Genomic DNA, 19,350 nt, shown 5'->3' on the forward strand with positions numbered 1-19,350 from the left:
GCGAAATCCTTATCACCTACAGAAGAATTGGCAAATGGCGCCTAAAGTAGTAAGCTTCGGGCTGGCTACCCATCTAGAAGAAGGAAAACTGTGTATTCAATCCTCTGCTGCCTTGCAGCTATATCTAAATTAAGAAAAGGCTTCGGGAGTCAGCCGGCGACCCTTCAGCTTGCAGTACTCAGTGATACCCCCCTTCCCCTGGCAGAACCTGGGAGGCCGCTGATCCCAACCTGTATCGACACTTGTCGTTTCTTTGGATAGATCAGATGTGTGTGTGTGGGAACTGCTGTGTGGGCGACTTCGTTCGGCCATAGCTAATGAATGCCCAAGCATTCATCTCATTTCCATGAGATGATCCATAATCCTTTCGCGACTGAAGGAGGCCATATGTCCATATTACTTCTTAATTAATATTCAAACTCGAAGACAATTCCTTAGAACAAAAGGATTATTTAATTTTTTTTTCTTTTGCTGAGAATCCAGACACAAGTAGAGTTGTGTTTACTAAGCGCCTAAAGACAGCGCCGAATCTTTTTCCCTACTGGTTCACAAAGGAGATTGGACCATAGCGCACTTCAATTTTTTTTAAAGGTATAAGGCAGGGTTTCTCAACCTGTGGGTTGCGATCCCCTTGGGGGTTGATTGACCATTTTCCAGGGGTCGCTTAAGACCATCGAAACTATGGATTGTTATTGCCTACTCTTCTATTGCTGTATGTGTGTGTCGGGGGGGGGGGGGGGTCGCGGCAGAGTGGGGGATTGTAAAAAGGGGTCGCCGAGCTTAAAAGGTTGAGAACCGCTGGTATAAGGCCTTACAGTTTACAGCGGTACAAAATACCTGTGCTTCCATCTTCTTGACCTGGTTCCTCAGCAGCATATTGTCCCTCTCCAGAGAGCTGATGTGACTGCAATACTTCTGCAGGTTATTCTGTAGAAAAATACAAGAACCTAGTTCGATCATTCTGTTAAAAGTTATTGGGGAGCATTTAAAATTGAGTCAGTAGAATTCTCAAAGCTGTTGCTACTTAAGAACTACACACTTCAATGAATACTATTTACAACATTACGGTATCATTGTACTGAACTATTGCATTAATTTCACAACTGTGGAGCTATGTCACAATCATAAGATGCTGAAGACCCATCAAAGAAAAATAGACTTAGGAGAATTAGGCCTATATAAAAAAAAATATGTTTAAATTCTGGTTGTAAGAATTTTGATTTTTGTTTGGTGTGTTACTTGATTCCTTCAACAAGAGACAATTCCCTGGGATCAGAAAAGGGGGAGGGGAACTGCTGGTAAGTCATTCACTCAAAGTTTTTAAACCCTACCAGAACAAAGTAGACTACCTCGTAGGACGTCTTCATACTAGCATTCTCCTGTTTCAGTTGATCTATCTTTACTTTGTACTGCAACATATTGGCCACCATTTCTTCCATCCTGCAACAGAACACGAAACATATATCTAATACTTTTATGTACAACATAGCTTACATTGAGGGAAGGGAGAGCACCGTTCAGTCGCTGCCTTATCTCTTAATATTGCAAGGTTTATCTTCTCCTTATAAAAATTTATTAACTAATTACTTTTAGTGGGGGTGTCCTCCCCCCTCCTTAAGTCAAGTGTATTAATATCATTCTACGTTTTTTGTTCATAAATACACACACAGTATCATGGAGACATACGACTCAGCGCGGAAGCGCCTAACAGTACTAAGAAATTAATACGCCTACAACTGTTTTTGGTTGGGCTGGACAACACACACACTCATAACAAATAGCGAGGAAAAAAATATCTCCTCTGTGTAGGCAGACGTTTTAAAAGATTCTACTTATTTCTATGAATTGCTTAAATCTAACAGTTTAAATCTAACAGTTGCGACCTTCAAACAGTAAAACGTTTGCGACTGTTTAAGTAGCTTGACAATCAATGTTTAAATGCTAGCCTTCTAGTCTGCCAGTTTACCAAACTGCAATATTTGGCGGGAAATAATTGTCGGCATTATACTTAGCCGTAAATGTGAAAAGCGGGGGAGGGGGGTGGGGAGGAGGTCACAATCAATAAACAGACCAAGCCAGCAATCCCAAGTCGATTGTCTTCTAGCCGCATGCCACAAATCAATCTGATGTGAATGATCATTAAATACGAAATTACGCGCCTTTTCTATTATCCACTTAGCCAATCAAAACTAAATAACATCAGCTTACACGTTGACGCACAGTACTGACCTAGATTTAGAGCTACACATGCGCTTCCAACAGCGAGTCGGATTTAATTAAGTCGAGGCCTAGGACAGGATAGACGTGAAAGCCCTTTTTCTCTTTCGAATGATGTAATATAAAAAAAATGCACAAAAATACCATATATAAATAAATATTTTAACTTACTCAAAGAAAGAAATTCGTTTTGTGAATTCAGTCATTTTTTCCTTTTTTTTTTCCAGATTTAATAAACAATTTTTTAAATGGTTAGTGAGTTAGTGAACTGTTTCTCCCTCGAAAAAGTGAATGCAAACAGAAAACTAAAAGTATATTTAGACAAGGTTCCCAATTGGACTTAAAGCGAGAGACTGGCTTCCATTTAAGTTAGAAAAAAAAAGAACTGTTGCTAATCAGTTGCCAGACGAGAACAGCAATAAACAATGCAGGAATTGGCGCCATTAATACCGATAGCTGTCGTCTGCTCTAAGATCAATAGTAAGCCACGCCTCGGACTGAACCTTACCAATCGAGCAATCCAGATCAAGAGAGAAAGAAACAAATATAAAAGTTAGAAAAATAAAATTCTGCAGCGATTTTTCCTAAAATTTCTTGCTATTTTCACGGCATCTGGTAATATCCTTTTGGAGTAAAAATTTTTATGGGTGGGGGAGGGGTGAGGGAGGAGGTAATTTATTGGTGACGAAGGGGGAAAAAATTCAAAGTGGTCCTCAAACAGAAGTGACCAGTAGGGGGCGCGATTTCAAGCATGAAGATCAAAGGCAACTTGTTAGACGCTGGAAAAGACGCCCGTGTTGAAAATGACGTACAAACAAGAAGAGATGAATGAGGGGGGAAAAAAAGGAGAAACAAAGTTCATGGCCGGGGAGGTGAGGGGGAAGGCGAATGAGTAAAACAAAGAGATTACGTTTGAGAAGAAAAAAAAAAGGGGGGGGGGGCTTTGAACTTTTTTTTTTTACTTTTTTTTTGGGAGGGGGGGGGGCAGGAGGAACGATAACTGAGACTAGTACTGTTTAAGGAGGGGGGAGGGTCGGAAGATCGAATATACTAGTAAGCCAGGCAGAGAGAGAAGGGGGGGGGGTAATGATGTGGTACTGGGACTTAGAAAAAGACTGGTAAAGCTGACTAAACACTGGAGATCAAATAGTAGCTCAACAAGAAAAGGTAATAGAGGTAGAGACAGACAGAGAACAGAGAGAGAGTGAAGCATACTTTACAGAAAGAGACATTTTAATCATCTTAAAGAAAAGTTTTGAAAACGATTAGTGTAACAAAATAAATAAATCTTACAACAATACGCTTTCGTTGCTACTTAACACTTCATGTGGCCAGATTTTTTGCTTCTGAGCTGTAAGCTTTTTTTTTTCTGTCTTATGCCACATAATAGTATCGTCTTCTAAGTTGGTCCTCACTGCCTTATAGGGGTGTTGCTTATAGTGGGTTAACTCAGGGCCGGCCTGGGTAACTTTGGGGGCCTAGTTGAAGCGAATGGGAAAGCCCTGTGCGAATTGAAAAGGGTGGCGCCAAATTAAAAAAGAAAAACGAAAATTAAAACCGAAAAATGCAAAAGGAATTAAAGACCGTCCACAAATGTTAAATTCATTTAGCACCGATAGACCAAATGTGTTTCTTGGACGACGCAGGATCAACAGGCTAGAAAAAACGTTTTAACATTTCACCAAAAGGAAGAAACAATGGTCTTCTTACTGTAGTCTAACAAGTAAATCTAAACATCTGTGAATAAACCTTGAATCATAGTAGAGACTTACACCTAGACTTAGAGCCAAAGAGTTCGGTTTTCTTTGAGATTTGATCCATGTTTCGCAATTTTTTTTTCTGTAAACAAAATTAAATATTTTGAGTCCTGTTCGAGGCTCCACCAATCAGAGGCCCTAGGGGAGCTGCCTAGTTTGCCTATGTCTAAGGTCGGGCCTGGTTATCTTCCCCTAAATAAGCTTTGTTTTGGTTGTTGAGGTCAATTAAATTGGGTCATTCTAAGAGGGTATGATTGACAATTAGCCAAACTTTGCCAATTTAGTGAGGGGGGAAGAATCCGAACGGAACACATGGAAAGAGGTTAATAAAGCTTAATTTTCAAGTGTTATTCCTACCTGGGACGAGTTAGCTTAATTAGAGAAAAAATCGATGTCTTATTAGAGTTTAAAATCTCTAATTAACACTAACAATTAGATAAGGATATTGTTATGACTAGGGTGTCAGAGAAATTCTTGAAGGAATAGAATTATTTGTCAGAAGGTTATATTACTAACAAAATAGAATTAGAAATGTGTATTTAATTTTAACAATATGTAGAGGGAGAGAGAGGTAGAGAGAGTGTAAGAGAGAGAAAAAAGAGAGGGAAAAGTAAAAGAGAGAGACCGAGAGAGAGGGGGAGAGACACACAGAGAGAGAAACAGAGATAGAGACACAGAGTGATTGAGAGGGAGAGACAGAGAGAGACAGAAAGAGAGAGAGGGGAGCATAGAGAAGAGACAAAGAGAGAGAGAGAGACAAAAAGAGAGAGACAAAGAGATTGACAAAGAGAGAGAGACAGAGAGAAAGAGACAAAGAGAGAGAGAGACAAAGAGAGAGATAAAGAGAGAGAGAGACAAAGAGAGAGAGAGAGAGAGAGAGAGAGAAAGAGACAAAGAGAGAGAGACAAAGAGAGAGAGACAGAGAAAAAGAGACAAAGAGAGAGAGAGAGAAAGAGAGACATAGACAAAGAGAGAGAGACAAAGAGAGTGTCAAAGAGAGAGAGACAGAGAGAAAGAGACAAAGAGAGAGATAAAGAGAGAGAGAGACAGAGAGAGAGAGAGAGAGAGAGAGAGGGAGAGAGAGACAGAGAGAGAGAGGATGAGAAGGAAAGAGTGGGAAAGGTAATGTTGAAGCATGAGCTAATAGAAAAGTTAAGAGATAATAAGTCATTATGATGTTGAGTTCATACATTTATGAACTATTTGGAGGCCAAATGAACCAGACAGAGGCCGAAAGAAAATATTTCCTTCTAGATAACGAAAAAAAAAGAAGAAAAAAGGAAATACTCTACTAATGAAGAAAATCTTTTTGGACCCCCTGCAGGCCCGCATATTAAGCCTCAGATACAGGACTCTCTCTCCCCCCAACACCACACATAGATTCCTCCTAGTTATTGATCACATCTTACTGTACATAAAGAGGAGAAGAAGACGTTTAATTAAGACTCACAGGGAGGGAAAGGTGACGTTTACAAGAGGAGGAAGCTTCCAGAGTGAGGAGTGCGACAAGAGGACATTAAGTTGATGGGAGGAGTGACAGAAGAAGAGAAAGGAGGAGTAAAAAAAAGAGTAAAACTTAGACGAAAAAAAAAAGTCAAAAATAAAACGGGAGGGGGGGGGAAGCCGTTGCTTGGATCAGAGTTATGTCAGAGGGATGAGAGAGAAGGGGGGCGGAACGGGTTGGTCATTCGCCGAGTGGACAGTCCAGCTTGATGGTTAGGTGTTATTGATTTGTCCAGTTATTTACTTTTTATCTCCCAGGAGATCGCCATGATAGACAGAAGAGAGAAATGTCTGGAGGTAGACAGGAAATGGGGTTATGAGAGAGAGAGAAAGGTCTAGAGGGGGACGAACAGATAATGGAAGAAATAACAGATGGGATTGGGGTTAAATAAGACGGAGGGGGGGTGAGAGAGAGCAAGAGAGAGAGAGAGAGAGAGAGAGAGAGCTACATAAAGAAAGAACGAGAGAGTAATCGTGCAAGAGAGAGAGAGAAAAAAACATAGAAAGAGCAAGCTAGAAAGAGAGTGAAAGACTGTGAGGTGTGTACAGATTCATCCATCCAAACAAGCGACACACAGGTTGGGAAGTCTACTAAAAGACTGTGAGGTGTGTACAGATTCATCCATCCAAACAAGCGACACACAGGTTGGGAAGTCTACTAAAAGACTGCGAGGTGTGTACAAATTCATCCATCCAAACAAGCGACACACAGGTTGGGAAGTCTACTAAAAGACTGTGAGGTGTGTACAGATTCATCCATCCAAACAAGCGACACACAGGTTGGGAAGTCTACTAAAAGACTGCGAGGTGTGTACAAATTCATCCATCCAAACAAGCGGAACACAGGTTGGGAAGTCTACTAAGAGACTGTGAGGTGTGTACAAATTCATCCATCCAAACAAGCGGAACACAGGTTGGGAAGGCTAGAAAGAAATTCGAGACTACTTGTATTTATACACTGGAGAAAGTAACCTTCAAGGATAAAAGATTTAAAGTAGCAGATAAAAAAGTTTTAGAAATATACACAAACAGACTAGCAAAAAGTTGTATAAAAATGTAACAACACATGATTCATAGAAAAAATAAAAAGATCTAATTTAGAATTGAGATTTTGAGTTTTAAAAAATGCAACACACACACACGCAGTGTTTTAAATCGAGAGAAAAGCAGAAAGACAGAGAGTGACAGACAACAGAAGGAGGCAGAGAGAGAGAGAAAAAGAGACAGAGAGAAAGACGGAGGCAGACAGAACAAAGAGAGAGAGAGAGTGTGTGTGTGAAGAAATTTACTTAATAAAACTAAAGATCTTGTATTGACTATCATTTATACTAGCAATCTCCAACAGCATTCAACCCCTTCATCGTACGCAGCAGCTACTAGATATATCAACAAGACAATTCATAGTTTACACTACTGCAACATGGGGGACTGTCACAGACAAATACACATCTATAGGCCTATACACACTAGTCACAGACAAATACACATCTATAGGGCTATACACACTAGTCACAGACAGATACACATCTATATGCACACTAGTCACGTACACTTACTAATCAATACACACACTAGTCCAATACATACCAATACACACACTAGTCCAATACATATCAATATACACACTAGTCCAATACGTAACAATATACACACTAGTCACAGGCAAATACACAGCGAGATATACTAATTTCAATAAATCAATTCAAAATTTTATAGTAATTCGATTAAGTTTATCGACTACATTGTTCTTCAATTTTCCGGCTTTTTTTTTTCTACTTTCAAATAATATTCTCCCCCACCCCCCACCCTTTTTTCCCCAACATTGCTCTTCTACTTCATTATGATGACATCTAGATCTATATTTAGCCCACAAAATCATCAAGCTTCCACACACTCCCATCCCACCACCCCCCTTTTCTCCTATATCTTGATTGATTTATCGATCTCTATCTGTCTAGATCAACTCAGTCAGGCCATTAAGAAAGTCGCTTTACATATCTCGGTATTGATTCTTTCCCGTCATGCTTCACCTCCAGACCTCGCCAAATTAAGCAAAGATAAAAGTTGGCCCTGGGTCATTAGCATGTTGTCAGAAGCGATTTGCTAAACATCTATAATACTTTGAGGACTTCGCCTGGGAATTTATGTAACTCAATTCATTAAAGAGGATGCTTTTCAGCAAGTCTAGGGCAAAGAGATTTTAAAACTCCTTTATTACACGGTCAGTCAGAGATTCTTAAGATCATTTGTAGTCTCCGAGAAGTACATAGGACTCCATTCGTCAAGCTCCGATTGTGTGTATGGCAGGCTTCTGATTTTTCCCTCAGGGTTGACTCCTGAAGTCTTTCTAATGTTTAGATATAGCAGAGGTCTGAATACAGTATGGATAAGATTGACGTTGTCACGGATGAATGCGTGTTTAATCGACTTTTAGTTCTATGTCAGTTGGAACGCATGCTCGAATGACCGGAAGTGTGTTTGTTGTAGATAAGGACAGAAGCCAATGTGTGAAATATGTTTTGAGAAATACTAAAGTTGTATGCTCGTGATCCCCAAGTTATTATGTTTTTTACATGTGAAGCTGAACCCGAGGGGCACCAAGTTGAGTAGTAAGACACTAGTGTACTATCTAGTCTATTCCAATAGTAGCTGTAACAGTTGTACATTCGAATACAAATCAAAAGAAGCAAAGACAGTGAGATGGACTAGCAGTTGACTACGTGACAGAAGAAACATACAATTTGAAGCTGTGGAAAGTTAAACTATTTTATGGTCCCAACGCAATTTGTGCCTTGACTTTTTTGTTTCAACCTTCTTTCAGCTAATTTCTTCGAACCACTGTTGCATTTTAAATGTTTTCTAAAGTAATCGACGCTCGAATGGTGACATGAAGTATACAGAGACTATTAAAAACATAATCTGCTCTATGCATAACAACCTTGCACAAAGTCCTGCGTAAAACGTGCCCTCTGGGTCACACATTTGCCCAAATGAGTAAACACCCTTCTTCTTCTTCCGTTGCAATGCCCCAATCCATGCTGTACATGATTAAGGTTATAACCGGGTGTAGATCTAAGCTATTGCCCTATTTCCCGTTCCCGTTGTTGCCTCATGAATAATGCAACCACCGAAAAGATCAAAGGGAAAACGTCGTGCAGTCGTTCCGTGATCGCAATCTACGTCCATAGAGCCGGGCCAAGACGTAAGACAACGCCAGAAACGAATATTTTTTTTTTTGAATTTAGATCTTTAGGGGATTTTCAAACTTAAATGAATCAGAGTAATCTGTCCTATGTTTGCGTTCTGATTTTTAAGAACAGATTAGCATTTTGTTAAGCAATATAATCCTGTCAGAAAGAAAAAGAAGAGAAAGCGATACGTCGCAATGTGAGGGAAATATTATGAATTCTCAATGAAAACAAAAAAAAAAAGTAAGAAAATGAAAAGAGAAAGATTTGTTATGAAATGTTATGAACTCTGTAGTTCAAGAACACTGTAGTGTTGTCAATGAAAGAGAACAATTACTTTGATCTAGAAGCAGATAAACTTTATTTTGTAGAGCCAAAGGTTGTGCACTTGGAGATTCATTCGGGAAGTAAGAGTGCAAAGCCCTCAGCCCCCTGGATGACGTCATCGAACCATCTATATATATATATATATATATATATATATATATATATATATATATATATATATATATATATATATATATATATATATATTAAATGTAGTATTCTAATAACGCATAGATGAATCATAAGACAGCAACAATAGAGTAGAGTTCCCCCACCCCTTTTGAGGTCCCGCTTTCGATCCCGAAATATATGGTCACCTGAATGGACTTCATTCACCAATCGTAAGCAAACAACATTTTGCCACGTGGTTCTCTATCTCTTCTATACAAATTACGATCTAATTTTAATACACAGTGGCTGTCACGTGACAGTTTTTCCTCGTTGTTTTATCAATATGATCACGTGACTAAATGTTGTTTGTTTACGATTGGTGAATGAGGTCCATTCAGGTATTTCATATACTTTCATGGTTCTAGTTCCTACTACGTCAAACAAGTACCAAACAGAGGCCAAAGGTCACCTACTTTCGAAACTCTTCCTGTAGAGAGTGTAGTCGGGCCCTGCAAGAATCAGACTCCAGCTGCATGTCCACGACACGTTGCTCGCTGGCAAGCCGCATCATCCTTTCCTTGTCGACTTCTTTCAGGAGACTAGCTCTCAGCTCCTGCTGTAAAGAAAAAGAGAAAGCCAGTTGAGCTAAAGAAGTTATGTTTTGAGTTAAAAATAAATGGCACTTCCTATAGTTATACAAGATTTTTGTTCTGCAACAGTTTGCTATATGCAAGATTTCTGCTATGCACGATTTCTTGTATGCACGATTTCTGGTATGCAAAATATCCGATATGTAAGATTTTCGCTAGGCAAGATTTCTGCTAGGCAAGATTTTCGCTATGCAAGATTTCTGCTAGGCAAGATTTCTGCTAGGCAAGATTTCTGCTAGGCAAGATTTCTGCCAAGAAAAACTTGCACTAAATTTAAGTCATTGGTTAACATGCATGACTAGATACATGACGCGTTGGACGAAATCATCTTCTTTTTTTGAATTAACGTCTATATTAGATAAGATAAAAGATAAGACTTGTGCAAGATTCCTGCTTTACAAGAGTTCACAAGTGGCTGAGCACGTGAAAATGTATTATTTTTATAGGTGGTTCATCTTTAAAAGTCACAGTGACCAGGCCCACAATATTTCTCCTCCCTGTCCGCCACTGCATAATGTTTAAAAACGAATTATTAAATAGAAGTCAAAAAATTCAATAGCCGTGCACTATGTTACTAAAAATTATTTAAAATTAAAAAAAAAAAAAAAAAAAGAACGTGGTGCCTTAATGTGTTCATACACTAGGAGTTTAAAAAATATTTAATTACTTGTATTGTTTTTATGATACACACAACCTATAGCAAACCCACATAAAACTTAATCACATGCCTTCATGTAATTCAAACATAAAGCATGCAGCGGGTCATGAATGATCTCATTATTCGATGTACGATTATCTTCAAATTAAGAATTGCACAATTCAGGAATGGCACGCATATGTCAAATCTTTCTCTGAATGTCAGTCGTAGGCTAATGATGCACATCTTTTCTTTTTTTTTCGACTCACGACATTAGCCTCTGGGTGTGTGAGCTGCGAGTTGTATGTGTGAATACTAGTGTGTATCTGTGTATGTTGTGAGTGAAAGAATACGCACAAATCTGTGTGTGTGTGTGTGTGTCTATTCAATATACCTTCTTACCGGACAACTCGGCTAAACAAACAGAGCAACTAAATATAAACTTAATATGAACCAATTAAACCCGACCTCTCAAAAGCACGAGCCAAACGATCAAATGCACCAATCAGATTTCGCTTGACATTTTGCGCAGTTGCGTTGATTGGCAATTTACCTTGAAACGGAGCCTGCCATTCATGGATCGTCACGCCAGAACACTTCTGAACGATTAGGGGCGATGAACGAAGAATTTCAGCAATCACCCCAGCGCCCTTTTACATATCATGGCTCACACTTGAATAGTTCGATCTTAAAGACGGAGGTCAGTTCCCCCCCCCCCACTTTTGATTTCAAATGCAAACATTATTCTTACGAGATCCATAAGCTCAATTCTGATTCAAATTATCTCCCATTTACTCAATTTGAAATTCAATGAACGCTTCGATCTCTCTACTTCCCCGAGGAGTGCATGATCCTTGAAACATTGATTCAAACTGTTTCTTTTTTTATAAGTGTCTTTTACATTTCACTTAAATGCTGAGACTTTATCTAAAAACATCTCCGGGAAGAACAGAGACAGAAGGGGAGGGGGGTGTCCCTAAATCGATTCTGCCTAGTCAGCGGAATCGGTGACCGTAAGATTGAGCTGGTGCGGATTTGGATCCATTTTCTTGGATGGTGTGTGTGTGTGTGTGTGCTGTCTAGCTCTGCGTGCGTGTTTGTGTGTGGGTGGAGTGAGAGTGTGGGGGTTTGTGTCTGTGCGCTTCCGGTTTCAATCTTCATTTAGACACTGAAAGTTTTCTGGCGAATATTTTAAAACCTAATGGAAACTGTTTATTTGGAAACTCAATGTCGAAAAAGATTTTCTAAAACTCTCAAGAAAGAAGGATTCCGTGCTGATCGTTACCCTAGATACATAAACATATGTAATGGTTGGTGGCAGAGACTATGGCAAATGGAATTTAAGCTCTGGCTAACAGAGTCCTGAAAGAGCATCTCATACATAATCAGGAGCCAACGACGTCTGCAAAAGTTTATAAAGTTGTCATCGCCGGAAGTGGTCATGGAAATTAACACTCCACAAAAGCAAAGTAATACTGAGATAGTTATATCTAGTAACGATCTTTCGGTGGGGGGGGGGGGAACAGTACCAGGCAAAAGAAGGAGAGAGAGACAAAACAAGCGCAGAGAAAACAGTATCAAGGAATGGACCACCCTGACAGTGGAAAAGACTCTTAATCTGGCCAAAATAAAAAAAAAATGAAAGGAGAAAAACGGTTATCAGATCATGTGTGGTGCCCCAGCGGTCTAACTAAGGAACAGAAGAAAACGGGAGATCACGTGAAAACCTCGAATAATCTCAATACCACAAGGTTCAATACCACAAGGTCCAATGCCATTCCGGAAGCCAAACTTCCATTTATCTACCCCCTTCATTGCCCAGGGGCCAGCTATTTCCTTTTTGGTTTGACAAAAAAACAGCAAAAAAACAAGAGCGAATAAGTTTGAACTTAGAGAAGAGCCGTGCAAGAAGTCAGAGGCCGTGACATCAAATTTGAAACTGAAATCAATACAGAGCCAATTTTCTAGCCACAGAAAAAAAAAATGGGAGGCAATGTGTCTCGCTGGGGAGTGAACTGATAAACTCAACCGCTGACCCCCTTGGAGAAAACTTTCTTGGAAGATACTATTTTGCAGTATAGATACAACCAGATATGAAAAAAAAAGCGTCTATGGCACACAGCTAGGTTGTTATCAGAGAGTTGAAAAAATAAAAATATTCATTTTTGTGCAGGCTAGAATATGAACTTGATTCTTTATTTTAATAGAAATGTCAGAAAATGCCAAAAATAGTAGCAATAAATATAGGTGTATACTATCTCAACGGTTTTATTTAATAGGGGCCGAGAGTTTAGCCTTGGAGGCTGCACTGTGCTAATCTTTACGTGGACATGTTGTAAGAACAGCGATAGTGTTAGGACCAATAGGACCACTCTAAGGACTAAGGACAAGTGGTAGAAGCCGTGGTAAAAACCTCTAGGTTGGACCAGCGTTTTTGTTGCTTTATTTGAAAGTGACTTTGTGATGAGGGCGGGCGCGAAAAAGCATCTTGTCAGGCTTAAATATAATCATCACCGGAAGCCGTGAGATGGCGGCTGTGAGATGGCGGCTGTAAATGGTTATGAAGAGGCGCTTACAAGCTAGGTGGGGGGGGGGCGGGGCGCGGAGTAAATGGTCTCAGCTTAGCCTAAATTAACAACAATAAATGCACAGTAATTAGTCTAGGCTGGTAGAGAAATGATTTCTGGAGACCACAGCTTTCTCTTGGATATGTTAAGCAGCTCCTCTCCTAAAGAAAAAAAAAGGGGGGGGGTGCGCTTCTGTATCTCCCCCAGTTCCCAACTCTGCTATGTTTTGACTGTCTGGTAAATGTACCAGAGCTCAGAATGAGCAGGGAGGGAAAGCCACGTACGTTATGTGAGTACAGGGAGGAAGTAAATGAATATTCCCTTTGAAAAAAAAAAAAAAAAGTAAAGAAAACAACGTGCCATTGGGGGAAAGGGGGGTGGTAAGCCATGGACATCGCCCTTCTCAAAATATAAATGGAAGGGGGAGAGAACCGCTCCACGTTTAGGAGTGTAAGGAGGTCAAGCAAGAAATGAAGTCCGGTATGAGTTATGTCCCCCGAGAGAGATATAAATAGTTGGGTCATGGAATGAGCGCAAAGATAGGAAGGACTCCGAGAGAGCTGGGGGAGGCGTGGAGGGGATGCCTACTGGAAGGGGGGGGGTATGTGAGCCTCCCAGTGTGTACATTTCTGTACATGAGTTCTTAACCCACCCTTACCCTCCTTTTTTTTCATTTGCATATAACTTTTTTTCCTGTACCATCCATGTTCAATTCAAGGGATCTTCGGCCTGCACGGCATTGTGGGATATCCAGAGAATAAACTAGCAACAGTATTGCATCACGTGATTTTCCGTGTTACTCAAATAATATGTCATCATTCGGTCATCTTGCCCCTATAAACTCTCATTAAAATATTTTTTTTTTGGGGGGGGGGCGGAGAGGGGTGTGGTGGTGTGGTGGTAAATCGCTTGTCTTCGGAACTGAATGGTAACAGTTCAAATGATGGAGGAAAGTGAGATTTTAAATTTCGGGTTTTTAAGGGTAAAGGCGCTTGGCCGTTGTGCTGGTCACATGACAGCCTCGTAAACAGTTTGCCACATAAAGAGATGACCTTCACATCATCTTCCCCCATTGATCTTACTCTAAAATGTCTCATTACAATGGACTCATTTAAATGACCAATGGACTCAGTTAAATGACCAATGGACTCAGTTAAGTGACCAATATATTGAACACTTAGAAATTTTCTGAGCGCTTTAAGTACGGCTGTGTCAAATGTCAATGTTGTTATATCGCATGGGCGACGGCTGCAAAATATCACGTGACTGTAGGTTGGTTAAGGCTTGTCTTCGAGTCCGAAGATTAAAGAGGAATCCAGTATTTCCCGTGGCTACGCAGCCACAGCTGTGACCTACATATTTTGCCACACCCATGTCAAGCATAACCATTGTTCGCCAGTGGTCGATTAAGATCTTCTTTTCGCCGTCTGAATCTGTCCTCGGCAGCGGATTTTCTTTTTGTCTCAAATGTGCATCCCGCAGCCATTGTGAGTGACCTCCAGCTGTCTCGTTCTGCGGCCGCATGCAACCAGGTGTCTTCTTCTATGTCAACTAAGACAAGTTAATGCCTAAGATGGCATTTAAAGCGCTTCCGTAGGGCACCGCTGTTATGTCGACCACCTTTTAGCTTACCAAAAAAGACTGCTTTTGGCATACGTTCGTCTCCCATACGGGATATGTACCCTTCCAGCGTAACTATCGGACCATAAGAAGTTCCTCTATACCAGTGGTTCCCAAACTTTTTTGTCTCGTAGACCCCTTGCCATGTTTTCCGGTTCTCGGTAGACCCCCTGCTTCAGATATACGGTATTTCATTTTTGAAAATTCATTAACTTTAAATTTTGCATTTTTTAAAACTAATTTCTAACCAGTGAGTCAAATAGTAAAATAACAGTAAATTAAAGCTACATTTTTATTAATAAATTTCAGATTTAAATCAAAATAATAGTTTATACGTATTACATACAATCACCAAACACACTAGAAATGTTTTTTTAGTAAAGAGTTTGCAAGCTCACCATCCCTTGCTTCGGAGATGAGGTTTTATTTAAGGATTTGTTGTTCTATGAAGTAGTCCTTCCAAACATTCAATATTCATTTGTCCTAAGTATCATTTTATACGTTTTCACAAAGAACAGAGTTTATTTGTTGTTGTTTTGTTGATGTTGTTTTTTTTTTTTGTAGATTTTCTTTTGTCTACAATAAATGGAACATATGCCAATAAAAATATCCATTACCATATAAAGTTGACTTTATGTCATTTGGAGAAATACATTGTTTTTTGCAAAAAAAAAAAAACAACTACATAAGAAGAAAGAAAAGATTGACTACAATCCTACAGAGGTCAAGAAATTAGAACTTCTCTTCTATAAATTCATTGCCCTAACAACCATTGGGTCAGAGTTTATCTCAAAAAGCCACCACAAACGAAGGAGCTGGAAAACTTAGCAAAAGTCTCAATGGAGAAAAAATAATTAAGAAATGGTGTTCATTGCAACTGGTGAGCTCTCTGATAGCCACAGAGCAGAAATGGGAGCACTAGAACTAGCAGCTATCTCGCTAGCAAATCACCACATACGCCAAACAGTCAGACTGTTTTCCTGACCGATGCAAAAAAAAAAAAAGCCCTCCAAAGCATGAAAAACTCTGATTCCTCCTATGTACTCAATGCAGCACTTATAAAGCTCAATAATAAGAGAAAAAAAAACTGTTCTCCATTGAGAAGGTTGAACATATTCCAAGTGTGAGAACAAATACAAATGAAGAAACTAATAGTGGATAAAACGACAAATGGACAAGCTCTCATCTGAATAGCAAGAAAGACAACACCTATTATAAACTATATTTTTCACATAAGCACCAGACACAACAGAATGAGACAACACATGTTTCTGAAGCTGAAAATTGGGACCAGTGAAATTAGCCCTTGTGGAGTGTCACCAGAGAATGCTGACCAGGGCCTTCAAAGTTGTTTTCTTCATCAAAAGGCTCGAATAAGACACTGGCCCCAAAACACCACCATCGAAGAGAAACTATATAGAAAGTTGCCTGATCTGGAAACCACTGTGCAGTTCATCTCAGATACTGGTCTAGTTATCTGAACTCTCCAAAATAATCGTACGAAGAAGAAGAAGCCTTTACTGTTGAAACTCATCTTACTATATGATGTCGATCGAGATTTTGTGGGTTTATTCTGAACTTTATCTTTGAGTGTTAGAAAGTTTTTCAAACCTTTATCTTTTTAATCAGGATGGCATCGTCTCAAATGATCCTCAAGCTTAATTGGTTTCATAGCGTCATAAAAAAAGGCACATGAACCATCGTTTGTTTGACAACGAAGAATGAAGCCCAATTTGAAATACTCAACACTGTACAGTTTACATTTCTTCTTGTTAAAGTTACAACATGATAAAAATAAGCTATTTAAATAGAATTATCACATTTAATACAACAATTTTCATTCCAGCATTTAGTAAGGTACAAATCATAAATGTGTATAAAACAATTCCATTAACGGACCTGCTGAAATGATAAATGAGATTCATTATCGTAGACCCCCGTGCCCATCTCATAGACCCCCAATTTACTTTTTCACTTTCGTAGACCCCTTGGAAGTCTTCGTAGACCCCTGGGGGTCTATATAGACCACTTTGGGAATCACTGCTCTATACTGTCCATACCGGCGTTCGCAAGGACATCGCTGTTTCTAGTAATGTAGGTAACAATATTATATACGCAAGTCTACAGAAGAGTGGTACCCACTGGTACCGGTACATGAAAAGATAGTTTGCTAAAATGTTAGGTCGCTTCTGTAGAGTCAACTTCAACATATTCACCGCGATAAAATCGCAATGATCGTGTTGCTGTGACATAGTCGCTGCGACATAGTCGCTGCGACATAGTCGCTGTGACATAGTCGCTGCGACATAGTCACCAGTTTGATTGTGCGAAGTAGAAAAAAAAAGTTAGCCAAACCCATACTAGTGTCCAGAACGAGATCGGCCTGTTAACGCAGTTATAGACTTGTCGCTTGCCTTTCCAGACCTACTTCTAGCCGTTTTGTAGTGAAACAATGGCGTCTGCCCATTATTCGTACAAATAACTATAGTCCGTCTATCGTGATAACCATTTTTGTCCACCAGGGCGCTGAAATCTTAAGAAAATATACTCAACACAGCGCATTCTTCATTTAGCTATTTGGTCATTTTGACACTAAGTGTGGTGATGTTACCTTAAATCTGAAGAATGCCTTATCAATGACTGACATTAAAGACGAAACTAAACCTATGTTTTTTTTATTTTACACTCTTTCTTAAACGATAAACATAAAGATTACCAAAACATCAACAACAAAAATATAAAAAAAAACTTAGACTACTTGAAGCTGAAGGGTAAAAGATTGATTAGAAAAAGAGATTTAATGAATTTTGTTTTTCTTTGATTAAAATTTTATGACTTTTGCATTATGTATCTTTATGCTAATTTGTGCGGACCAATTTTGTTTTCAAACAAAAAACTCTTATTTTCATCTTCATCAACATCTTTTTTTAATTCCTAATATTTATATTACTATAATTATATTTTTATGTTAATCACTTTTCAATTGATTATGATTTAATACTTGTGAATTATTAGAACTTACAAATAAAAACCTATATAAAACAAAAAAAGAAAGCCCACAAAAGAGGCAAGATGGCCCATAAAAGAGGCACATAAAGCCCAAAAAAAGAGGCAAAGAAAAGAGGCATAAAGATTTCTATGATGATAAAGCTAAAATTGAATAGCGCAAATTCTGAGGTTTCCTTTAAAAAAAAAAGGATTTAATATTTGTGAAATGTGAGAACTTACAAATAAAAATTAAATTAAAATAAATAAAAAGCCCACAAAAGAGGCAAAGAAAAGAGGATTCGTATGATGACAAAGTTAAAACCTGTTTGTCATGTGTGTTAGTGTTAAGTGAAAGTATAATCTGAATAAACCACATTAAAAAAAGGGTTTATTTCATTCTTAAAATTGATTTTAATAGACTCGTATTGTACTAGATATTCAGAAAGACCCAGAAAAGAAAAAAAACCTCTAATCAGAGAGGCACCAGAATCATCTTGTACAGGAAATAAAGTAACTTGCCTCCATCAAAGGCTCACAAGTCCAAAGGGAGACTACTCCCCGTGAGTTCTGTGATTGGCCAGTCACGAGGACTTCCGTGATTGGTTGGAGTAGATTCCCCCTTCTGACCCCCCCTGACATCGCATATTTAAAGATATGATTAGAAAATAGATGGTCAAATGAAAAGAAAATTTGGGGGGGGGGGAATAGGAGGACCGGTGGGGGTGAAAGTTCATCAAAGGCCCAGATAACGATAAAAGAGGCTTCCAATTAGCAGGTTAATGAGACTAAATCAACTTCCGGGTTTCGGCCTGTGACCTGAGTGACCCCGACTCCACTGATATCCCGACCTGCACAGCACGCACAAGATAGCGAGGTTCGAACATTTATTTTTATTTGGAAGCATGGCTGAGGGTTCAAGACAGAGATTAAAAGAAGACTCCGATACAATCTTGATTGGTAAAGTCAGCATAATGAAGGTTTGGGGAAAAAAACAGGTTCTCGCAGTGCCATGAAATGAAGAGGTTTGGACACGGACATGGAAAAAAACAACAAAAAAACAATAGCATGTATGTCTTTATGACCTGTCAACGAGCTATTGTAGTAGAAAGAAAGGTGAAAGTACAACGGCGCCTGGTCGTTGTGCTGGAAGCACGACACACTCTTATACCGTGGGCCACAGAAACGGACGACCTTTACATCATCTTCGCTATAGATCGCAAAGGTCTGAAAGGGGAACCATACTATTACTTTTATTTATCCTACACAACCAAAACCATCCGCTCTCCTTTTCTCACGATTACATAAGAAACACAAACTTACACTTCGTAATAATAATACATGTTAAGTTTTGGTTCAGCCAGCACGATGGGGTAAAGAACGCATCAATTAGAACTAAATGGGCAACAATGTCATTGTCTAAGCCAGGGGTTCTCAGCCTGTGGGTTGCGACCCCTTTGGGGGTCGATTGACGATTTACCAGGGGTCGCCCAAGACCGTCGAAAATATGGATTGTTTTCGTCTATTCCTCTATTGCTGTTATGTGGTGTGTTGGGGGGGGGGGTCGCGGCAGAGTGGGGGATTGTGAAAAGGGGTCGCCGAGCATAAAAGGTTGAGAACCGCTGGTCTAAGCATTAAATTTCTTTTGTTGTGATGTGAGCAGAGATTTTATTTTACTCACTTCTGCTTCCTATCAAATGTCCAGATCTAGCATTACAAACGTGTCTTGCTTATAGTTTACTACAATGTTTTAGAAAAAAAAATCTGGTATATTCACGAATCACGTGC

General features: G+C 39.3%; 1 protein-coding gene across 8 annotated transcripts in view; it reads right to left on the reverse strand.

Annotated features, from left to right (window-relative positions):
* LOC106072418 (uncharacterized) overlaps positions 1 to 19,350 on the reverse strand; it is a 241,028-nt gene that overhangs the window by 14,914 nt on the left and 206,764 nt on the right. For all 8 annotated transcript variants that reach the window (XM_056013467.1, XM_056013469.1, XM_056013468.1 and 5 more), the window contains 3 exons: positions 9,577 to 9,719; positions 1,350 to 1,440; positions 838 to 927 (listed from right to left, as the gene is read on the reverse strand). In XM_056013467.1, coding sequence (XP_055869442.1) covers positions 838 to 927; positions 1,350 to 1,440; positions 9,577 to 9,719 — 324 coding nt within the window. The remainder of the gene's footprint in view (positions 1 to 837; positions 928 to 1,349; positions 1,441 to 9,576; positions 9,720 to 19,350) is intronic.

Source organism: Biomphalaria glabrata, chromosome 16 (genome assembly GCF_947242115.1).
Source record: "Biomphalaria glabrata chromosome 16, xgBioGlab47.1, whole genome shotgun sequence".
NCBI lineage: Eukaryota > Metazoa > Mollusca > Gastropoda > Planorbidae > Biomphalaria > Biomphalaria glabrata.